General features: G+C 46.2%; 1 protein-coding gene and 1 pseudogene across 1 annotated transcript; both read left to right on the top strand.

The window, feature by feature from the left end:
• The first annotated feature begins 17694 nt into the window (after positions 1 to 17694).
• LOC108511473 lies at positions 17695 to 20137 on the top strand (annotated as a pseudogene).
• A 3298-nt stretch (positions 20138 to 23435) lies between these two features.
• Positions 23436 to 24395, top strand: LOC120109986 (glycine-rich cell wall structural protein 2-like). The gene is made up of 2 exons (XM_039123937.1): positions 23436 to 23598; positions 23725 to 24395. The coding sequence occupies exons 1-2, from the start codon at positions 23436 to 23438 to the stop codon at positions 24393 to 24395; spliced, it is 834 nt and encodes a 277-aa protein (XP_038979865.1).
• Positions 24396 to 25279: the final 884 nt, after the last annotated feature.

The raw sequence follows: 25279 nt of genomic DNA, 5'->3' as shown, positions 1-25279 counted from the left end.
ATGCTAGAAGCATGTTACGCGAAAGTCTGGCTTCATTCTGCAACAATCTTCCACAGCATATACAATCTGCATTCCGAGCGAGCTATTTTTTATCATATTCACCACAATTTGACAGCTACTTTCCGCTGTTATTAGTCAACCAAAAGAACTAGCAAATTCTTAAGGTTTCGCTAACAGCCAGAGCCTGTCTCTCCAGTGGAGTATCACCTTGCAAATAATAGGCTCAAATTTGCGTAGCCAAGCCTTTCCTACAAAAAAAAAAAAAGGCATACGCTAGCCCATTGAGTCCAGGCAAGCCATTGCAGTTCCCGCAGTTACTTGGAGCGAAAAAGCTATCAGTGTAGATCTCACAAAAACAAGAAGGTTCCCATCTTACTCATTGATCTGTTTTGCAATTAATTCAGTATAAACGTCAATCGCCTTCGTGCCCTTAAGACTACTCGCTTACTGATAACATAAACATATGGACAAAATATTGATGATATAGATTTAGTCCTCATCCAGGTCAGACAGGGTACATTCAGATCAAGCTTATACTATACATACATGTGCGTGTGTGTGTGATCAAATTGCGTTGGTTTCCGAAAAATTATATATCTATCCTTGGACATACTCAACCCAAAACAGCACAGTTTTGGATTCAATGTTGGATGGAAACGAACCGCGAGATCTTAATGAACGCCATCCTCTATTACTAAAATCCATGGTAGATAGCCTTTCTTTTTGTCTTCATTTTGGTACCCACCTAGATTTTTTTTTTTGGGGGGGGGGGTACAAAGTAGGGAAGGACAAAATACCTAGATTATAACCGTAGTTTAAAAACTGAACCGATAGCAGATCTTTCTTAGGCGGAGGAACCGACAGAGGATCCCATATTGCTGCAACAGGCCAGTTAAACATATTTGTACTGATTCCTCTTAGTCCAAGTGGGGTGCACATTTATCAACGTCTACATAATACGGCACGCTGATTTGCAGTCAGAATTTCCTTCTAATTTGCAACACACTTTCATTTCAAAAAACGAAAATAAATAACTCAGGTATGGTTGTAGGTCAGTAGTTTGTATTCCAAAAAAATTAAAAATAAAAAATTCAGACACAATTGTGTTTCAATTGGAATATAGTTAGAAATCCCTAGCAGTGGACTTAATAGTTAATGAAGAGAGATTACTACTAGGCGAACTAAACACTGCTTGCAGTTGTGGGATACGTCGAAACAATAATTTTGTGGCAGCTGGTTCAGAAACTATAATACAATGTGTTCCGTTCTCCACTAAAATCCACGGTGCAGAAGGAATCATTGTTACATAAAGGAAATAAACACGGAAAAATAGTTGAGAGGACCAATCTTTTCATGAAAACTCTTGCTCCATGGGACCCTGTTTTGGACTAGCAACATGGGAGCGCTCTCGTTTCCAGGCCAAGGAAGTTGGTGGTCGATCTAACGAGTCACAGACACCATGCATGCTCCTTGTTTTTTTACCAACGTGGACGGATACCTACCCACCAAGCCTTGCAACTTTTTGAAAAGATGGGAATTAGCACCTTGGTCCAGCTAACTTGATACACGGAGTCAATGGAAGAGTCCTTGATGTACACACTCAAATTCAACCCAAAGGATAATACCTTCACCAGATAGTGCTTGCATCAAGAATAACCTTCATATCACAAAATCTGTGAGAACAAGGCTGTATTTAGGGTTTCCCGTCACGAGAGACCATCCTCAGTCAATTTTAGTGATTTAATACAGAAGTTTTTAGACAGATTAGAGCGTTAGTTGTTGAAGGCTTTATTTATGATGGGTACAGTCACTCTTATTAAGCCAGTATTATCTGTGCTTTCTATTTATTTGATGAGAAATTTTGTTATCCCCAAGAATGTGCTTCTAAAACTAGACGGCATCATCAGGAATTTCCTATAGGGCTCATCTTCTACATCAAAAAAGGTGCATTTGATATCACGAAACTGCATATATCAGCTCATCCAGATAGAGGTTTGGGGATTCCCTTGTTGGTTGCTAGGCGTGATTCTTTAACGGCAAAACATGCTGCGAGATTTCTATTGTCCCTGGATGTCTTCTGGAGTTCGTATATGAGGGACAAATATGGGTCATGGTAGTTCGTGTCTTTCCAAATTTGTCATCGTATTGCTTCTCTATTGTGGAGGAAGATTTGCTCCTATGCTTCACTAGTCTACTTTAATCTTAAATGGTGCATCAACGTGATCTTCACATCCCAAGATGGTGTGACGTATGTTCAGATATTGAGGAGTCTGTTCTACGTATCATATTACAATGCAGATTGGCATATTAGGTTTGGAGGCAAGCCTCGAACCGGGACTCAAATATCTTCAATACTCTCTCCTTGATGATTTTAGGTTATTGAAGATAGATTTTGTCAAGAAGAAAGAAGTTAACTAAGGCAGTATTGGTATGTTATATTGCTTATCATACTAGGCTGGACCATATATATCTTCCAAGGTTTGACATGGAGTGGTTAATTCTCCTTAGCCGTGCATACCGAAGAGTTCATCCATGCGACTGTTCGAGAGTGACCTTTGATAGCAGGAGAAATTTATGGCTCTTTCTATGCAACTTCTACGATTCCCCGTATGATATATTTCTCTTAGGAGTTCCACACCCTGCTTCGTTAAGGTTAACTTCGATAATAGTGTACATAAGAAAAGGTACTTCTAGTGGAGCAAATTTTGTTATCAGCAGGGTAGTGGTGCTCTAATTGTTGCTGATGGTGTTAGGTTCTTTAAAATTATAATTCTAATGACGGAATTGCGTGTTGTTTGGGAGAAACTAATGAGATATGCTTTACATAATTTAAGGGCCTCCTACATCTACTTAGAGGAAAATTCTTTGATAGTTATCAAGTGGCTTTCAGACTTACCACCTTTAGATACTCGGCTCCATTCTTTTGTTCAGGATTATTGGCTATTAGTATGCTTCGTGATTTTTTTCAAGATAATATATATTTACAAAAAAGCTAATAATAGACTTGATTGGATAGCTTCTTATATGGCTATCCATACGGTGACTACATCATAAGATTCAGATATAGATTTTATTTTTAACTTTTTAAATATTTTATATTCTGATTCTCATGGTACAGTAAATTCCAAAAAAAAAAGAAAAGAAAAAGCCAAAGCTAAAGCTAGTGAACCATTTGATGGCGTTAGTCAAGATAAGCCTCTAGCCAATGGCTAAAATCTTATTCTGTTCCCGCATTTCACATGAAAAACCTTGTTCCTGCCACATCAATTAAGTGAGGCCACCAGCATGCCTTCAAAATCGTGCATGAAACTTTATAAATACCCGTGCCTATATGGGATATTACTTAAGCTATTGTTACAGCAACAACCTTTATCTTTCTCTTTCCCTTCTGTTGCACTCGTAGCCTTCTGTATGTTGTTACTTCTGTTGTAACAGTCGAGCTTATCCTACAGCTCATGCAGTCATCTTGTTCTCTATTTAACATCTCTCTGTAATCATATTTAGTGGAATAACAGCATCATCCTCTTCATATTCTATATGGTATCAGAGCCTCCTTAGTTCCCACGAACAACAAGGATCCTCTGACATTCTTCCATGGCAAATTCTAGCTCCTCCAGCCATCCTGTTTTGCATACTCCAGCTTCAGCCAATTCCACCACACCTTTAGTAGCTGTGAATGCATCCTCGCAGCTTCCTCTCAAGCTCACACCGACAAACTTTCCGTCATGGAAAGCTCAGTTCGTCTCTCTTCTCATTGGCTATGATCTTATGGGGTATGTCGATGGAACAATCCGACGACCCACTATTGTCTCCTTCACTCAAGATGATTCTTCAACGGCTGTTCCCTCGCATTGGCTATGGCAAGACAAGCTGATCCTTCATGCTATCCTTTCCTCCGTTTCTGAGATGGTTATCCCACTCATTGCAACGTGTGAAACCTCCCATGAAGCGTGGATGATTTTAACTCGCTTATATGCGAATAGGTCTCGCTCCAGAGTGATGCAACTCAAAGAATCTTTGTCCTTGGCTCAACGAGGAACAACATCTATCACTGATTTCCTGCGAACTGTCAAAGGGTTTGCAGATGAGCTCGCTGTTATTGACACCCCGTTATCACCTGATGATCTCACTCTTTACATTCTAAATGGACTAGGTTATGAATTTCGAGATATTGTAGCACCTATCCGTGCCGGGGAGAAACCTTTTAGTTTCGAAGAGCTTCATGATCTCTTGGTGTCTCATGAAGCTTATCTTCGACGTCTGGATGCTAGTGTGAATCCTCTGGTTGTTACAGCTAATGCCACAAACCGCAGGCAAGCTTTCCTAAATCTTCTCATCGTCAACAAAGTCGTCATACTGCTCCCAACAGTAATCGATCACCCTTCTCCAAACAATCCAAGCATCCAGTCATTTGTCAATGGTGTGATAAGTTTGGTCATTCTGCTCGCACTTGTCGTCAAATGCTTAAGGCCAAAGGAGGTGATGTTCATGCAAACTATACTGCTGCTCCCTCTACTTCTGATCAGAAGAAATGGCTGCTTGATTCCGTTGCTTCTCACAATGTTACTTCTGACTTAGCAAATTTGTCCATTCATTCTGATTACACTGGCACTGATGAAGTGGTTATTGGTGATGGTTCAGGTTTGCCCATCACTCATGTTGGTCGTGTTGTTATTCCTTCTTCTTCCTCCAATTTTAAGCTTCATGACACGTTGTGTGTTCCTGCCATCCACAAAAATCTTATTTCTGTCCATGAATTTTCCAAAACTAATCGTGTCTCCGTTGAATTCTTTCCATGGTATTATTTGGTAAAGGATCTGCGAACGGGAGTCCCACTTCTCCGGGGGCAATGTGAAGCTGGAGTCTATCCCCTGCGTGCTCTTTCACGGTCATCTTCCATAGGGGTTCTAGCTTGTGTTGGTGAGAAAACATCTCTTACTGGTTGGCATCGGCGACTTGGTCATCCCAGCTCCAAGGTTGTTTCCAAGCTTGTTCAGCTTCACTCTCTTCCGGTTTCTACGTCTACGGCAGTTCACTCTACTTGTACTTCCTATCATTGCAATAAAGCTCACCAACTTCCTTTCCGCTTCTCGTCTATTGCTACGTCTCGACCACTTGAGTTTGTTTACTCTGATGTCTGGGGTCTTGCTGCTACTGAGTCTGTTGATGGCTATCGTTATTATGTTATTTTTGTTGATCACTATACGAAATATTGTTGGTTGTTTCCCATGGTTTACAAATCTGAAGTTGCGCAGATATTCATTCAGCATCGAACACTGTTAGAGAAACAGTTTGAAATGCCTGTTAAGAATTTATACTCTGACAATGGTGGAGAGTTTCTAAAACTCAAGCCCGTTCTCTCAGCAAATGGTATTGGCTGGTTCATGACGGCTCCTCATACACCGCAGCAAAATGGCACCTGTGAGCGCCGTCACAGACATATAGTTGAAACAGGTCTTACTCTCCTTCATCAAGCTTCCATGCCCTTAAAATTCTAGTCTCATGCTTATCAAACCGCAGTCTTTCTCATCAATCATTTGCCCACGACTATTCTTCAATTTCGGAGTTTGTTTCTTGCCTTATTTGGGCGCCATCCGAACTATCGGTTTCTCAAAACCTTTGGTTGTTTGTGTTTTCCGTGGCTCCGGCCGTATAACTCTACCAAACTTCAGGCAAAATCCAGACCTTGTGTCTTTCTTGGCTACTCTTCCAATCAAAGTGCATACAAGTGCTTGGATTTAAATACACATAGAGTTTTTCTATCTCGGCATGTTGTTTTTGATGAAGACACTATGCCCTTTAGAGCCTCTGGATCGTCCAGTTCTTCTGCTTCCTCTTCAAAGTTGTTCCAACAGGCACCGCTGGATGTGTCTCTTCCACCTATCCCTCCAGTGGTAACATCTGACATGTCTTCTCTCTTGGGTACTTCTTCGGCCACTTCATCTGGATCAGGTGTGCACTCGGACTCTCTTCGTTCGTCTCCACTGCTGTCGGCTCATCAGCCGTCTTTTTCGCCCCGTCCTGCTTCTTCTTCTGGTTGCCGGTCTTCTCCTACCATTTCTCCTCCTCGTCATACCATCGTCACCAGGTCTATGAATAATATATTCAAGCCTAAGCAGTTCTATTCCGTTACGAAGCATCCCTTGCCCTCTATGCTGGAACCAACCTGTGTGACTCAGGCTTTAAAAGATTCTCAGTGGCGTGCTGCAATGTCTGCTGAGTTCACGGCTTTACTTCGTCATGGCACTTGGGAGTTGGTACCTTCCTCTCCTTCCTAGAATATTCTTGGTTGTAAATGGGGTTTTCGTATCAAACGTTTACCTACTGGCGAGATTGACAAGTTTAAAGCTCGTCTGGTTGCCAAGGGCTTCCATCAGCGTCCGGGTATCGATTACGTTGAAACCTTCAGTCCGGTTGTTAAACCTGTTACCGTTCGCCTGATTCTTTCACTAGCTATTCAGCGCGGTTGGCAGTTGCAGCAATTGGATATCAACAATGCGTTTTTGCATGGGACTCTCATTGATGAAGTCTACATGGCGCAACCAGCTGGGTTTGTGGATTCAAATTTTCCCCGGCATGTCTGTCGTCTCAAGAAAGCAATTTATGGTCTCAAACAAGCACCGCGTGCTTGGTATCAGGAACTCCATACTTTTATTCTTGGGCTCGGCTTCATTAATTCTCGTTTTGATTCATCTCTCTTCATTTACAACAAAGATGCCATTCAATGTTATCTTTTGGTTTACGTTGATGATCTGATTCTTACCGGGAATCGGCCTCAGTTTATTTCTCATGTCATTGCATGTCTTGGTCGGCGGTTTTCCTTGAAGGATCTTGGCTCATTAAACTATTTTCTTGGTGTTGAGGTTCTCCCTACACGTCAGGGGTTGTTTCTCACCCAGCACAGATATATCAGGGATGTCTTACAACGTGCTCATATGGATGGCTCCAAAACAGTTCACACGCCCATGGCAACCAAGCCGATTTTACATCTTCATGATGGTTCTCCTCCTGTGGACGTGGTTTCTTATCGCAGCATCCTTGGTGCTTTGCAATATCTTTCTCTCACCCGACCGGATATTAGTTTCCCTGTCACTAAGCTCGCTCAATACATGCATCAGCCTTCTGAGACTCACTGGATTGCGCTGAAGCGGCTTCTTCGCTATCTCAAGCACACTATTTTTCATGGTCTCCTTCTAAGGCGATCAGCTCATTCTCTGCCACTTCGTCTTCATGGTTTTTCTGATGCCGATTGGGCGGGGGATCCCACTGACCGAACCTCTACTTTGGCCTTTCTGCTTTTCCTTGGTTCGTCGCCTATTTCCTGGTCTACTCGCAAACAATGGGCTGTTGCTCGTTCCTCGACTGAAGCTGAGTATCGCGCTCTAGCAACAACAACTTCTGAGCTTGCCTGGGTTGTTTCGTTGCTTCAGGAACTTGGTGTTTTCCTTTTGCAGCCCCCGATTCTTCGGTGTGATAACATTGGTGCAACTCAGTTGAGTCTTCATCCTGTCCTTCACTCGAAAACATATTGCCATTGATCTACATTTTGTTCAGGATTTTGTTCGCAAGGGGTTATTGCATGTTTCTCATGTTAGTACCCAGGATCAACTTGCTGATCTTCTCACCAAACCACTTGCTCGTCAGCGTTTTCAAATTCTTTGTTCCAAGATGGGTGTTGCCGATGGATCCCCCATCTTGCGGGGGCGTATATGGGATATTACTTAAGCTATTGTTACAGCAATAACCTTTATCTTTCTCTTTCCCTTCTGTTGCACTCGTAGCCTTCTGTATGCTGTTACTTCTGTTGTAACAGTCGAGCTTATCCTACAGCTCATGCAGTCATCTTGTTCTCTATTTAACATCTCTCTGTAATCATATTCAGTGGAATAACAGCATCATCCTCTTCATATTCTATAGTGCCATCTTCCGCTGCAACCCACAACTCGTTCCTAACAACTCTCCTTTAGCAACGATGGCTCGTGCCAAGTTAGTTGCTCTTGCCTTCATAGTTTTGCTAAACATTGGCCTTTTCGAGGCCGGTTAAAGCCGTCTGGTGGCGGTGGAGATGGCGACGGAGGTGGTGAAGGTGGAGGTGGTGGCTCCAGAAATGGCTCCGGCTCCGGCTATGGTTCTAGATCGGTTATGGTGAAGGAGGTGGATTGAGGGTCAGTGGTGGAGGGTATGGAAGAGGTGGTGGAGGCGGCGGCGGTGGCGGAGGTGGCCAAGGGGGAGGCAGCTGCTCGGGCTATGGGTCGGGAAGCGGGTACGGGTCGGGCTAGCTGTGGGCATGGAGCTGGAGGAACGCATTGTGGAGGCTATGGAAGTGGCGGAGGTGGTGGGTTCGACTCTCCTTTCCCCCGGTTTTATTCTCACGTGGATAATTTTTTCCTGTGGAGGCGCTCATTGGAGGATTTATTCCCTTGGCAGCTTGGCTACTTCGTTGCTAATCCGAGGCCCCTTGCGCCCGAGCTCGTCCTAGGCGGGACTCCCACCTTCCGAGGCGTGAGGTGCCGACACTACAAGAAAAAGGGGCTTTGGCGACGCTTTTTAAGGCTTTTACCGACGCTTATAAGCATCGGTAATTTTCTTTCCGACGCTTTTCAAAGCGTCACCAAAGCGTCAGTTATGTCGGGGTGGAAAAAAAATTGCTGATGCGTTTGAAAAGCGTCGCTAAAGGTTATTTTTAGCGACGCTTAAAAGCATCCCTAAAATCCGTCTAGCAACGCTTTAAAGTGTCGGATTTAACTCCGGTTTTTTAAGTTAGTGACGCTTTAAAGCATCGTTATAATTTTTTTTAAAGAAAAAAATATAGAAAAATATATTTTCTTACCGTAACCTGAGGGGGGCATCAGGGGAAATCTCTTATCTCTTGGATTCCGACGCGATCCAAGGAGATGTGGCACCAGGGGAGGAGGAGGAAGGCGAGGCAGCAGGGGGAGACGTAGTAGAGGGACGAGGCGGATCTGGATGAGGACGAGGCGGGTGGTCTCGAAGGCGACGGCGGCGAGCTGGAGCATGACGCCCCACACGTTGAAGCGGGCCTCGCCGTAGGCGGCGATGGCGACGCCGAAGGAGATGGAGAGCATGTTGAGCAGGGTTTCGATCTTAAATGCGTCCTTCTTGAAGATGACTCCGATGGAATAGACGGCGACGGGCATGAGGGCTTTGAGCATCTGGATGAAGGAGACGGAGAGGTAGATGTAGGCGGAGTTGGCGAACCAGAGGGAGAACGCGTAGAGGGCGCCGATAGGGATGACGGAGGCGACGTAGAGGTCCCCCACCGCCATCGCGTCCCATCTCTCCTCCTCCTCCTCCTCCTCCTCCTCCTCCGGCCGCCGCCGAACAAGCTCTCTCGATCGCTGGATCGATCGGCTCCTTGGGTCGCTATGGATTGAAGAAAGGCGGGCGAGATCTTAACCCTAACCCTAACCTTGATTGGATCGGGAGAGAAGAGTGAAATGAAAAGGGTCAAAGGTTGCGATCTCTACAGAGAGAGAGAGGCGATGGGTACCTTGGCGGGGGAGAAGGAGGAGGGATCGGGGGCCTGGGTGGCCTAAGAAGGCATGAAGCCGACGCCGAAGAAGAGGGAAGAAGCTCCATCGAACTGTCTATGAAGCATGGCCGCTCTCTCTCTCTCTCTCTCACTTCTTGGAAGGGATCTGATCGAGAATCGGGAGGGGGTTAGAGATTTGTAAGGGAGGGGTTTGAGGGATCGGGAGGGGGGAGGGGATTTGTAGAGAGGAGGGGGGAGGGGGCGAGCGGCGGAGAGAGAAGGGGAGGGGGCGGCTGGATGGGTTAGGGATCAGGAGGAATTTGCAGCGAGGAGAGGGTAGGAGGGATAATGGCCTCCGACGATGCTTTCTAAAGCGTCGTTGGAAGGAAAAAAAAGAAAAAAAAAAAAGGAGATGGCTTCGGTTGGGGAATTTTTTTTGTTTCCGCCGATGCTTTTGCTATGGCTTGTGACGACGCTTATAAGCGTCGCCGGAAGCCAGACCTACTGACGCTCATTAAAAGCGTCAGCAAATTTTGGTGCTTAGCAAAAATTACCGACGCTTCTACTTAGCGTCGGCAGACAAAAGTCGGAAAAGGTAGTTTTTCTTGTAGTGCGAGGCCCTTCACGCGTGTGCTCTTCCGAGGCAAGTGGGTCCCACCTCGCGTGTGTACTCGTCCGAAGCACGAAGAGCCGAGGTTGTATCTCGCCCGTGCTCGTTCGAAGCAGGTGGGAGCCGAGGTCGCAACTCGCGCCAGAGACGCAAGGATCCGAGGCCGAGGTCGCACCACAGGTGCGATAAGCCGAGGTGTGTGGGCCGTGCCTCGCACCTAAAACGCAAGGAGCCACGTCGCTTCCTCACTTGCACCTCTTCGCGACTGACCTCGCATCTGCAGGCCCTACTCTTAGTATTTTTTTCAAACTTTCTTACCAGTTTTGACCATTGGATCGGTTTTTGGTCACATCTGTTCCGAAGAAATCTATAAATAGATCTCTACAGATTTGAGAGAGGATGAACGAAAGTAGAGAACTGTTATTCTCCCTTTCTACTACTTGTTTTTCAATCAACGGGCTTGCTACATACTGATTCTGGGTTCAAAAGCTTCTTTGATCCGTACAAATCATTGAGGCTATTGCGAGAGGCTATTGCATCTCAGGAGTAGAACGCCATCCAAGCCTAGTGCACTGTAAGGTGGCGAAATCTACTTCAAAAAAAGTGACCAACATACCATGCCTCAGCATCTCGAGTTCTATTTTTTTATTTTCTCTTTATTTTCTTTAAGCCTATTTCTGCCTATTATTTGTTGAAGTAGAATATTTTAGATTTTAATTTTTCTGAAACAGAATACACCCAATAGTGGTGGCGGCTCAGCGGAGGGAGCAGAAATGGAAGCAGGTCGGGGTATGGATCCGGCAACGGGTCTGGATACGGTGAGGGAGGAGGTGCCCACGGCGTAGGGTATGGAAGGGGTGGCAGCAGCGGCGGCAGTTCGGGCTCTAGGTCACGCTCAGGGTTAGGGTATGGTTTTGGCTATGGATCTGGTTATGGGAGTTGTGGGAAACATGGTCGACCTTAAATCCTACGCCCATGATTGCTTGAAGCCCTTCTCGTATCTTTGGTCCTTCTGCGCTCCTCTCTTGTTTCTCCGTCATTTTATTTTTCCCTTTCCGGAACTCATCTACGAGTTTTGGTTGTAATGAATGATGAACGGGTTGCCACCAAGGTGGTAGCCTGGTGGTAAGGGGGCAATAATTCCATCCGAGTTGTCCGGATTCGAAATGCACGGACGTCGATTAAATTAGGGGACCGGATGCCTCATGCCCGGACAGCTCATTGGCGGATATGCTTTCCTTCCATCTATACCGAGGTGGTGCTGGGATGACGTACCTATATGTGAGGCGGTGAGCTCAGTGGGATAAACCCTCGGGTCGGGGAAAGCATGCGAAATATGTGACCTGTATCAAACATTCCCTGGTGGAAGGAGGGCCTAGTAGTGGGGCTGCTACGCGGGTGAGCTCGTCCCTCCCCTCTCCCTCCTATTTTTTACCAAAAAAAAATGATGAATGGGCGAGACGTTCCTGCCTGTGATAATTAATAAATAAAGGAAAAGGCTTCTGCTCGTTCATGGGGTTGGATAGCTTATATAGTTTGCTTTATTGGGCTTATTTGAGCTTCAATCATGGGCACTGCCAATATCAAAATGTGTGGACAAATGTAGCATTATTTGGAAGATAGGAAGTTCCAATGCATACATTGACCATCCCCATGGTCCCTGATGTACCACTATTTTCCTCTCTAGCAGCACTAAACTTATCGACCATCTCCTGATGGTGGCCATTGAGGGCTGCACAATACTCTATAGTGCGGCACCGGTACAACTATCTAGGTAGTGCCTCAACTTGCAAGACAAAAACAAGCAGCAGAGTGTATAACCAACATCCTCTGATGCGGTTTCAATAGACTTCCCAGCTTCGGTTTTCCTGTTCTGAGATTTCTCACAAGCCTGTAGCCCATAAAGCTCCATTACTTCTCCCTTCTGTTCAGTAGCAACTGCCTCTGACTGCAAAGAACCCAGGATTTCCTCGTTTCTTCGTTTAACAAAGTTCTTTCTACTTGACTCATGGTGACCACATATGTTTCCCGACCCAAATTGCTTATGAAACACAACCAAGGTTTCCCAGTTATGGGGCAAGAAGCTAATTAAAAAGTAGCAAATCCTGCAGCTCATCATCAAGGTTCATGTTCATGGTAGAGAGCTGACTAGCTGTGGTCTCCATTTCATTCAAATGCTCGGCCATTGTACACCCTTCCTTGGACTTCAAATTGGCAGGTCTTGTTTTCCTCTCATAAAGACTCCACAACTTCTTCCATTGTGAGTGAGTTGACGTCTTAGCAGAGTCCTTTTAGGTGATTTCTTGGATAATCAAAAATCAGACTAATCCGCCCACGTCCAGGGTTGCCAGGGAATGCTGCAGCACAAGTCCTTTTGGGACTAGTGCGACCCTCCTAATAATTGTGATTAGACCAATTGACATTGTACAAGTATAGTGATTTTATAGATTGCTCTAGGTCCATTCGTGAATTCACATCAATGAACGGCTTTACAATTACCTTAGAGATAATGTAATCATAGATTTAATGCAACCATAGAGTCTGTTTGTAAAATCCAACAGAATTATACTAAATTTTCTATTGGATTTATAGAGTGGGCAATATATTTGGATACAACCCATATCAACCCAATACCCTTCTTTTGTTCTTAGTTCAAATTCATAGATTTTTTTTTCTTTCAACCAGACCAACTATAATGGATTTTTAGCAAAATACCGACTATGCAAGCTAATAGATCAGATTCTCGTAGGAAATTCAGTCTAATCCTAATAGATTTTAGAAATATAAAAATATTATGAAACAAAAATATATTTAGCCATACGTTGCAACTCTACACTTACAGCTACGTTGGCCACTTTTTAATTACATAGAAACATGGCTGATGATATGGCAGCAGCCCATTGGAAGCTTGGCATCTCCAACAAAATTATTATTGATGATGTGGTAGCAGCTCATTGGAAGCTTGCTTTGCTGGGACGAAACGCCGAAAATTTAACTTGCTGCATACTCTTGTGCAAACCCTGTTTCAAACCAGCCCCAACTTAAAAATTCCGAGAAATGCCACTTGGATACAACCTTATCGACAATCCAAAGCTTTGAAGTGATTGACCTTAGTCTTTGAACAAGGATCTGGAACGAAGATTGCGACCTCAAAACGATTTATCTTGTAATTATTTATTTTAGATATAAAAAGGGGGTTTGAGCTGGCTGCCGCACCAATACACTCCTCGTAGGTGCAATCCAGAGGGACGTTGACAGGCGCCCGCACCAGGTGGCATTCGCCACGGATTGCGTGTCAAGCTGCCATATTACTCGGATCTTTCATCGAGTAGACCGACCCTTCCAAAGCAACAAGTAGTGGTTAAAAAATAATAGCAGTGCCAGAACGCTAATAACCCATATCTTCTCATGGTTAAATAATGCAACAAGTAGTGTTAAAAAAATTATAGCAGGGCTCGCACAGACGTCTGAAAACGTGGCCTATGATCAACAGCCCCTTGGCAGTAGCACCGTGGTTTAGCAAATTAAATACAAGGAGCACAAATCCAAGTCAGACATAGATTAAGCTTGTGAGTTAGAGACTTAGAGCTAACTAGAGGTCGTGGAAACGTTAGTCAAGTCGCGAAAAAAACGCATTAGTCAGGCAAGATAGCTACAAGCCAGTACGCATCCTCGAGAAACCACGTTCAGTCCATGTAAATTTAATTTTTAACAAAGGCGTTTGCAGGCTTTTTTTTTTTCTTTTTTTTTTTTTTTTGGTGGTTCGGCTATTCAGACTGCTCTCATATGAGCACAGCCAGCTACATCACTATCAAGAATGCTATATAATGCAAAAGAAACTAAAGACTGCTGGAACCATAAAAACTCTTCGGAATGTTGAGCAACGAAGGAGGCGACCCAATCAGTAGCATGGTTCGCCTCCCGAAGAACGTGTCTGACCTGGATAGTCTGACACTCCTGTAGCATCTGACGCATGTCGTACAGTAGCGGGTGCTCCACCTCCTCCCACCCCTCTGCCTGGAGGAAACAATCAAGACAGCGAAATCCCCCTCCAAAATAATCCTATCAGCCTCCAGCACATGTATCACATGAAATAGCCCCTCCCATGCAGCTTTGAGCTCTGCCCCAAATGTCGAGGCCTCAAAGGAAGGACGTCCCCCCGCAGCAATAAGTTTGGAGCTATGGTCTCTGATCACAAATGCCACACCTGCCCAATCTCCACTGACGGATGGGCTCCTATCGAACTTCACCTTGAGATTGCCAGGGGCTAGGAGCTCCCAAGAAATAAGAACAAACCTGGGTGCTATGGTAACAGAAGAGGGGTCCCAGATGTCCCTAGCCATCACCGGTGAATCCTGCACAAAACACTCAATGACCTCCACTGCTTGATAGAGAGCCCGCTCAACAACAGCCCTCAGGGGGGCCCTTCTATCCTCAAGGACTCTGGTGTTTCTGTCCAGCCAAATATGATAAGCCAAGTAGACCGCAACAATACCCCACCCCATAGTGCCCGGTGATCAAACGACAAACCTCACCTGTCGAAGAAAGTCCTCTATCGCAAAACCGGATCCCAAAAGGGGGAAAGATGCCCTCCTCCATACCTGGGCAGCCTATTGACACTCAAACAAAACATGACTGACAGTCTCCACTGAGTCAGGATAGTCTACATACAACGGCGAAACTCTGACCCCTCTTCTGCCAATATGTTTCTAGTCGGCAGGCAGTTCCAAACCACCTTCTAGATGAATAGCGCCACACGTGGGTGAACCTGCATCCTCCAGATCCAGCTCCCATCACAGTGCCTGGCCATCTCAACCCTCATCACAACCTGGAATCAGCTGCCCTCACCCTGGCTAACCCAGTTGCTGCCCAAACCAATCTATCATGTCCACCCTGGGGTATCAGAATGGCAAGTACCCTCTCCACAAGCTATGCCCCAAAAATCTCGTGGATCAAGGGCTCATCCCACCGGCCTGCTCCAGGAACCATCATGTTGCGAACTTTAAGACCAGCCAGTCTTGTAGAATCAACCATCGTCGGCATCCTGCATAGCGGGAGCTCCGCCAACCACCTATCCTCTGGAATATCAATAGACTGCCTATCGCCAACCATCCACCTGAGCACCCTTGGGCAGAAGAACAGATCTCCTGCCAAATATAGGAACAATGACGCGCAGCCCGAAGCTCCCCTCCGGATGGGAGGGCACCATACTTAGCCCTCATCAGGGCGCTCCATATGTTGTCCGGCTCCAGGATAAACCTAGCCGCCTGTCGCGCTGCTAGGATCTTACGCCTTGCCCATAATGACAGGACCACTAGCCCACCATGTCTGAGTGGCTGACATACAACCTCCTATGCCATCAGATGAATGCTATACCTACCATCTCGTCTGCCCCATATAAAGTTTTTGAACAGCTGCTCCATAGACCTCAATAGAGACATAGGCACCTGTGTGCTCGCCAAGGAACTCAGAACAGACCGCACCAGGATAATGCGCCCCATCATGAATAGAGCATCTACCTGCCACCCCTCCAGTCTGCATCTAATGCTTAACTGGACCTCGGAGCAGTCACTATGCCGAAGACATCTGCCTATAATAGGGACCCCAAGGTATCTCATCGTGCCATCCTCCTCACCCACACTTAGAATCTCCCTGATGGAAGCCCTAATCTGTGGCTGGGTCCTCGGGCTAAAACAAATAGCAGACTTGCCCCCGTTTACCAAGTGACGAAAAGTAGAATAGGAATCATCTAGGATATCCCAGATCACCCTCGCAGCCCGACGGGTCGCTTGTGCCAACAACATGCAATCATCAGTGAATAATAGGTGCGAAATCTGACACTCCCCTACCGCCGGACTATACACCTCCAAGACTTGCTGCTCTATCGCCTGCCAAAGAGCCCTAGATACCTAGATAACACATCAGAACAGAGAATAAATAGTAGCTGGGACAGCGGGCGGCCCTGTCGAAGACCAATCGCTGACTCAAAGAACTGTGTACGTGAGCCATTCACCAGAATGGCAAAGGATGGAGAGCATACACACCCCATGATCTACTCAATCCACTGCTCATGAAACCCAAAGCTCACCAATGCACTGTGCAGGAAATCCAACCGCATCCTGTCGTAGGTCTTCTCCATGTCTAACAGGATACTCATCAAGCTCCTCCTACACGGGGCCTTCCGAAGATCATGAATAAACATCTAGGCAATAAGAATGTTGTTTGTAATACTTCGCCCTTCCACAAAAGCACCCTGCTCCAGACTGATAAGCCTAGGTAGAACGTCGTGCAGTCTCGCAACAAGAACCTTCGCCGTAGCCTTGTATAAGGTAGTACACAAGCTGATCGGCCGAAAATGAGCCGACCCCGAGGCGTCCAGCTTCTTTGGAATCAAAGTGACAAATGTCCGCTTCCAATCCATCTGAAGGACTATCGAATTAAAAAACTGTTGTATCGCCTCCACCACATTCTGACCAATGATCGACCAATATCTCCTAAAGAAAATCGAGGGAAAACCGTCCAGTCCCGAGGCCCTATCCTCCCCCAAGGACCACATAGCCTCCCTGATTTCCTCTCCCGTGACAGGTCGGACCAAGACCTCATTCTCCTCCTCTGTAACTCTGGCCTGAGTCAGTGGTAACATGGAAGAACCCACCCTATCCGACTGATCCATCCACCTAGACATGAAAAACAGCTCCAGTGCCCTCCTGATGTCAACCGGGTCCTCTGTTATCTGACCGTCTGATCCTATGATGCTCCTGATCCGATATCTCTGCCTCCTAATGATAGTAGACTGATAAAAATATATAATGCTCCGATCTCTCTTCCTAATCCACTGGACTCTGAATTTCTGTCACCAAAAGGTTTCCTGCTGACAAAGAAGTGAATCATGGAAAGCTAAATGGGATCTAAGAACCTCCAGTTCCCCTGAAGTCAACCCTCCATCCTGCATCTCCTGATCCTACAGCCTGAAAATAGCCTCCTCCACCCTCCTAAAGATATTACCAACCTCCTCCCTGTTCCACCTCCTCAGTCGCCGCCTGGTTATCTCAAACTTACGGGAGGCTCTATACATAGCATTCTCCCTGACTGAAACCTGCCAAGCCTCACGAACCGCCTCCCAAGAGTGGGGGTATGCCAATCATAGCTTCTCAAATCTAAAGGGACAACAAAATGGAGCAGAGGAAGAAGTACTCACCAGAATCGGACAATGGTCTAAGGCGATCCGAGGGCCATCAACACAGTTAAAGTCCCCTGCCACTAGAAGAGAATGACCATGCTGAGTGATTTTGGCTACCTCCTCCCACAGGATCCTCCTCTCCATGTAGTCCGTGCTAGCGTAAACAGCAGCAAAGACCCAAGGCCTCATCGTGCCATCCGATATCACCATCACTACCTCTTGGATACACGCATGGAAAATGTCTAGCTCGCCGATCCCCAGTCTCCATACAACGATGATTCCTCCCGACAATCCTCGGGATTCCACTGCATAGAACCCCCAGGATCTAGAAAGGGCTCTCCTTGCCCGTAGCAAACTTTTACCGGATAGCCGAATCTCGAATAAGACACACATCTGGATTATGGACTTGGACCAGCCTATGGAAGGTTGGGGCAAAGGAGGGCTTCCCTGCCCCAGGAGTTCGATAGTAAGACTTTCATTGGATAACTAGAGAGGCTCCCAGGATCCCCTCCCCAGACCTTGCTTCCACTGTAGCACTAATCTCCATTCAATCCTCCTCATTCAAGTTCTTGTCACCCTGAACTCCCTGCAGAGCCCTCTTTAGGAGGCCAAAGAGCCTCGCATGAGGGGATGAGGCTCTCTCCTCCTGATGGGCCCTTAACTCCTCGGGTGGGTGGTTGTGCCGTCACGCATGAACAGTCCCCGGCACGCTTGATACTCCCCCCAAATCCACTGCCATTGGGATGGCTTCGGGATCACAGTTAAGTTTCCCCTTAGCACGAAGCTCTCGGATCACCAGATGTTCCAGCACTCTTCTCCCTAGGCTCCGTATAATGACTGCCGTGGAACTCCAGGCCAACCAGGCATTCCCCAACCTCTCCAGCAAAATCACCAACACCTTGGTGAAGTACCGCTGCAACTCCTTCAACTCGCCATCAGAGATCTGGTCCCTTGACCAAGTGCCTCGCCGCACGGGGCCTTGACAATCACAGCCCACGGCTTCTTGGTTGCAGCCACCGGCGTCGGGCGCTCCTCCTCAGCCATCACCATTGCGCCCCCACCTTCTAGACTCCCCCTTGATGACCCTCCATGGAATCGCTCACAGGGTGTTCGACAAAATTCCGCAATCAGGCACGAATTTTGGCGCACTAATTCATCCAGTTTCAGGAGTTTAAAATGCCTACGCTATCACTTTCAAATAACCAATGAGATCACGAGTCCAAGATGACTATAAGATTTCGGTTCACACACTGCTTAAGGATGCCGTGCAGATTTTTCTTTAGCTCTCCGTGAGTTTACAAAAGGCCAAGCCACACCGTGCTCTCCGTGAGTTTGCATGCCTTTCAGAACCGTGCTTGCTGCGCCATAAATACTTGTGCACCCTGACCTTCTTACAAACAACTCACTCCTCAATCACATAGTTCTTTTACCACTATGGTTCGTACTAAAGTTATTGCTCTTGCCTTCATAGTGTTGCTAAGCATTGGCCTCTCTGAGGCACGTCGATCCTTGGCTTCTGCTGGGGGAGGTGGTGGTGGAGGTGAAGGAGGTAGATCTGGGGCTAGTGGTGGAGGATATGGAAGAGGTGGTGCCGGTGGTGGCGGTGGTGGAGGTGGTGGAGGGGGAGGTAGTGGCTCTGGCTATGGTCGGGGAGTGGGTACGGGTCGGGCTCCGGATTTGGAGCTGGAGGAGCAAACGGGGGAGGCTACGGAAGGGGTGGAGGCGGTCGAGGTGGTGGCGGCTCCGGCGGTGGGAACGTAGGCGGGAGTGGGTCAGGATATGGCTCAGGCAGTGGATCTGGGTACGGTGAAGGAGGTGGTGCCTACGGCGGAGGGTATGGAAGGGGTGGCGGCGGCGGCGGAGTAGGTGGCGGCGGGAGTGGCAGTGGAAGTGGAAGCGGGTCGGGATATGGTTCTGGACGTGGGTCGGGATATGGTTCTGGACGTGGTGCCTACGGCGGAGGGTATGGAAGAGGAGGCGGCGGAGGTGGTGGAGGTGGTGGCGGCTCTGGTGGTGGCAGTGGACGTGGAAGTGGGTCGGGATATGGGTCCGGCAGTGGGTCTGGATATGGTGAGGGAGGCGGTGCCTACGGCGGAGGATATGGAAAGGGTGGCGGCGGCGCGGGTCGAAGTGGTGGCAGTAATGGGAGTGGGAGTGGGTCAGGATACGGATCCGGCAGTGGGTCCGGATATGGTGAGGGGGGTGGCACCTATGGTGGCGGATATGGAAGAGGTGGCGGAGGTGGTGGTGGTGGTGGCTCCGGTGGTGGGAATGGAAGTGGGAGTGGATCAGGGTATGGGTCTGGCGGTGGGTCTGGATACGGTGAGGGTGGCGGTGCCTATGGTGGAGGGTATGGCAGCGGCGGCGGCGGCGGCGGCGGCGGCGGCGGTTCTGGCTCTGGGTCTGGCTATGGTTCGGGCTATGGGTCTGGATATGGAAGTGGTGGGGGCTATGGTCGCCCTTGACTCCTATCTCTTCAACTGTACGAAGCCCCGGACGCTTCTGCTCCGTGTAACACATTTCCTTCGCCCGATCCTTGTCTGCGCAAACCAGCGTTCCTGTTGTTTTTCTTGTAACAAAAGATGAAGGGGCTTCTGGTCCTAAATAAATCTCAGATTACTCTCTGCAAAATCCTTTCGAGTTTAAATTACCAAGATCTAGACCTTAATCCTTGACTATTTATTATATAAGCGTGCGATGGCCCTAATTAAGTGGAGCCAAGAGGACTAGAACTCTCCAATTCAATCCCAGGTGGATGAGGATCCAAACTCAAATAAAAATATTTTTTGTGCAATCACTTGGTATTATAATAGTGCAACTAAATAAACGAATAATTTTGATAAAGTTTTGAAATAGAACTATCTTTATAGAAAACAAAATTACTAGCAAATTAGCTATAATATAGAAAATGTGCTTTCTTGATGGGGAGCTGATACGGTCGCCTTGTGTGGCTAGAAGGGAAATTTTCTAATGGATCAACAAAGCTTCGATGGCTCTATTCTAATCTATGGGACATCAGGGAGCATCACAAAATGCAGCTGCATCACTTGGAACGTTGCACACGATTTCCGGGGAGCAAGCCATTCAGCGAATTTGAAGGTTTACATATTAGTCAACTCAGACAATAGTATAGCACAAATATGACATAGATGGTTGCTAATGAAGGAGTACTAAATTATCTTTTCACTAGCTAAATTTATTGGCTGACAAAAGGTAGGATATCGGGGTATGATTTTCTACGTATGTTTCTTCGCTTTTCTGGTTGCTAGTATGATTTTCTTGAATCAATTTGTCTTGTCGCTTAATTTTATGGAATCAATAAAAACCCTAGTATCGTTGAAATTTAATTGTTATATGTCACTTGCCAACTTAAGCTCTAAGGATAAGGCCAATGTTTAAGCAAGGAAAGTTAATTACTTCAACCAACAAGCATGCAGATGAAAAAAAAAAATCTTTATCTTTCTTTTAAGACTGAAAATAAAAATGATATTGTCAGATACTCTTCTTAGACTTATAGGCTACATCTATACTATATAAAATGTTCAACCATAAGATCAACCTTGGCCCTGTATTGGCCTGAACCCAAGGTTTTATTTGCTCGGAAGTATCGCTTACGACCATAAAATCACTCATCACTTGCGACTTATCAATATTGCTGGCGACTCTTGGCGGAACTCTTTGGAAGGCCTTGCCCCGACTCTTTGCAGGCATTGGTCATTCTATATATTGGCTGATGCCTTGGTAGAGAGGGAGAGTCGCTCTCTTGTGGCCTACACTATGTGGTTACTATGGACAGCAAGACATGAAAGGTTGTAACGAGCTGTTACTTCCATACCTTTGCAGCTGGTAAGGAAAGCATACGCTTTATGCTGATTTGAATCCAGACTAACACTCAAGTTGGCCTCATTACAAAGTTAAGGCCCTGGGGTAGTCCAACCTCTTTTCTCATCCTAACTCTGCTTATAATATTACTTGTATATGTTCGTTAGCCACCCCCTCCCCTTGATGGGTTGTTACCAGTGATAAAGCTGAAAAATTCTGTGATAAGAGATGAGCAAGGGTGCTTGTTGGTTGCTGTAGTAAAATGGCTCATGTCTTGTTCAGTTCCCCGCGTAGAGGTGGTGGCAACTTGGGCAGGCTTTTTTATTTATTTATTTATTTATTTTTATGAAGAGGGAGGCAAAGCCACTCGATTTTTCTTAGAAAAATAGAGTTTACAAAAACTATTTATAAAGAATTTGCAAGAAAGAAAAATATTAAAAAGCCATAAAAAAACTTTTACAAAAGATAGTGGTTTGTAAATAGACCTGTTAAAGTATTCAATAAGCTGAACAATCTTATAAGTGATTTGAAGAATCTCTATATCTTCAATATGGAACTATATAAGCTCTGCATCCTGATAAGCTTAGCCTTTTTCTTAAAAAGATAGATCAGCGTCTCTCAACGTAAGGTGCAAATGCTGCAAGGTTATTCTCAAGTTTAAGAATAGGGTCAAGCAGCTTCTCTGAACACAAATGCTTCCGGCCGGCTGAAGAAAGTTCATAAGATTTTTTGTAAAACACAATTAATAGAACTTGATTTCTTTAAGAAAATTTAAGCATTTCACTTCTTCTATATTTTTCAACAAACAGAAACAATCAACTAATCCGCAACTTTTCTTATTGATTGTTGGAATTTTCAGTTTCTCCATTTTGTCCACAGATCACTGCCGGTAGACCATCCTCTCAGATTTAGTTGTATTTTAATTGTTGTCCATAAACTACGGACAAATGGGCACCTACTTAATAGATAGGAGATCATTTCGGTTATGAAAGGCTTTGGCTCATAGGGAGACTCTTCTATAGTTTCCTAGATTAATTCTATTTCCACATTACTTAAATTTCTAGGTGCCGCATCCCTCATGAACCCAACATTGTGCATTTCTTGAGACAAACAATCAAAGCCGATTCAATTTCAATTTTTTTGTTACTTCGAAAGCTTGCTGCCTGAGTTAAAAATCATATTCTAATATTGGGCCAATATTAGTTGTAGATGACAAAGTATCGATCGAAGTGCTTCCAATCACGAAGCTGATATGTTTCTCCCAACAAGAAAAATAAAAGAAAAAAAGAAATTGAACTAGAAGGGTTTTGTGTTGACCAATCTCAAAGTTAGGTGAACACGCGGCTGTGGATAAGGTCAGCATTATCTTTCAGACAAACTCCCTATATTAACTCTAAAATGGTAGTGGTGGATTACAATCAGAGAGATGTATTTTTTTTAATGAAAATATTATCTTAAAGAACCATAATTAACAGCCTCAATGTACAAATAATCACTGTATACAGAACATGCAGCAAAGGCCCTGTGGCAGCAGATTCGAAGCTGACCGTAACTCAGCTCTTCATTGCCCAAGAAAAACAACAATGATATAAAAATTGTTGGTTTAGAATGGCTATATTTTATTTATTTATTTCCTACAACAGACGATTCATATAATTTTAATATGAATATATTAAAAAAATAAAAAATAATAAATTATGAAGTACTTTAGATAGTATTTTAATATTTTTTTGTGGTTGACCCGGCTTAATTTAGTCCCAAGATTATCCTGCAAGCTCCTTCATTTAAAAAAGGTCCAACTCGACCCGCATAGCCCGACGAACAACAAGGTGACAAGTTGAGCTATAATCAAATCGATCTCGTCAGTCGTCACCCACAACGCCCACTGTTTTTTGTCAAAATGGACGACTGTTCAACCCCAGCAACTCTTCAAAAGGACAAATAATATTCCATAAAAATGGTGGTAGCCTACTGAATCTGTAGCGGTTTAGGTTGGAAAATCGAGGCCCTCCAACTAGAGCTGATAGCTCAGCACCTTGGTGGATCTAAATACGCGAAGTCAAACCATAAGTTTGTCAATTCCTCCCCATACTAGAACTCTCGAGCAGAGCTAGCTAAAGACTGATGGAATGGAAATGTGGGTCAAGAGAACCCATGGACATCCTCTTATTCCCTCGTTTTAGACAAGAAACCATGTCCCCTCCAGATAAATAAATTAAAAATGAGAACGCCTGCATGCCCTGAGAGTCATGCATGCACTGCTATAAATACTCGTGCTTTCTGTCCGTGGTAAGTCACAACTGGATCTCGCGTCACTTCTTTGAACGAGTATGGCTCATACTAAGGTTGTTGCTCTTGCATTCATAATTTTGCTGAGCATTGGCCTCTCGGAGGCCGGCCGAATCCTGACATCTGCTCGTGGCGGGGGAGGTGGCGGCGGTGGTGGCGGAGGGGGTGGGGGTGGTTCGGGAGGCGGCCACGGTTCTGGCTATGGTTCTGGCTCTGGCTATGGTGAAGGAGCCGGATCTAGCGGCCGTGGTGGAGGTGGTGGTGGCGGTGGCGGTGGTGGAGGGGGAGGTAGTGGTTCCGGTTACGGGTCGGGAAGCGGGTACGGGTCAGGCTCCGGTTATGGATCTGGGGGAGCAAACGGTGGAGGATATGGGAGAGGCGGAGGTGGTGGAGGTGGCGGAGGCTCGGGTGGTGGGAGCGGAGGCGGGACTGGATCAGGGTACGGGTATGGCAGCGGGTCTGGTTATGGTGAGGGAGGTGGCGCCAATGGAGGAGGGTATGGACGGGGCGGCGGCGGCGGCGGTGGAGGCGGCGGTGGCTCCGGCGGTGGGAGTGGAAGCGGGTCGGGGTATGGCTCCGGCAGTGGGTCTGGGTACGGTGAGGGAGGCGGTGCCTATGGTGGAGGGTATGGAAGAGGTGGTGGAGGTGGTGGCGGGGGTGGCGGTGGAAATGGGAACGGAAGTGGTTCCGGTTACGGGTCCGGTAGTGGGTCTGGCTATGGTGAGGGAGGCGGTGCCTATGGTGGAGGGTATGGTAGGGGTGGCGGCGGAGGTGGTGGAGGTGGCGGTGGATCCGGTGGGGGGAACGGAAGTGGGAGCGGATCAGGTTATGGGTCCGGTAGTGGGTCCGGGTACGGCGAGGGAGGTGGCGCCCACGGTGGAGGGTATGGAAGGGGAGGCGGCGGAGGCGGCGGTGGCGGCGGAGGTTCGGGCTCTGGGTCTGGTCATGGTTCAGGGTACGGGTCTGGGTATGGAAGGGGTGGAGGCTTTAGTCACCCGTAAATACGGGCCCTACATTTGCATGAAGCCCACTTTGCTTCTGCTCAGTGTCCCACGTGTGCCATGGTCTTTGTTTGTCTGTGTAGTGTGAGCATCACATCTGGCGTTTGTTTTGTAATAATAATGAAGGGGCTTCTGTACCTAAGTAAATGTATGATTAGGCTTACCAAAATAAAGCAATGGAATAAGTTGTCACTTCCCCATCTCTACTTTGCTTTTTTTTTTTTCTTTCTTTTTTTTTCGTTAAAACAGACAAATCATACCATGCGGGTACGAATACATCCAGTAGAATCGACAAGCAAAAGGTTCCGAAATACACCAAGCATCTCATCCACTTTAACCCATAGGGCGCTTCCTGAATGGCACGCTACAAATGCCGCCACCCAGTCCGCGGCCCAATTAGCTTCGTGATATACATACACAACTTGCAATGTGACAGCCTCCCTCATCATCAACCGAAAGGACATGCCGGGATACCATCCAGCTCTCAAAACTCAAAGGACAGAGCTTGTATCCTTCACGCACGAAAGGACAATTCACCTTCCTTCGCTTGAGTTTACCGTTCAACCATGCAATGATCACTTTAAAATCTATATAAATAGATGAATAAAAAATCCAAATTGTTTCGAGATGTATGCAAAATATGACTCAATATATGAGGTCCTCAAAGAAGATTCATCATTCTTTCGGAGCACAAAACCCCAACCCAAGAGGAAGCACTTATCTAGACTCTCCTAGCAAAAGAGGGGATTTGCCTATGATGTCCAACCTCTATAAATAAAATTCGCGATAAACAAAAAAAAATATGATAAAAAGACATTGTGGTGCCGTTGCATGATCCTTTTGTGCAAAATTTAGTGTTACATTAGCACCACCCATGAAATAAT

The sequence above is a fragment of the Phoenix dactylifera genome, chromosome 2 (genome assembly GCF_009389715.1).
Source record: "Phoenix dactylifera cultivar Barhee BC4 chromosome 2, palm_55x_up_171113_PBpolish2nd_filt_p, whole genome shotgun sequence".
Taxonomy (NCBI): Eukaryota; Viridiplantae; Streptophyta; class Magnoliopsida; order Arecales; family Arecaceae; genus Phoenix; species Phoenix dactylifera.
Note: the sequence above shows the minus strand (reverse complement) of the source record. Positions and strands in the feature narration are given on the sequence as shown.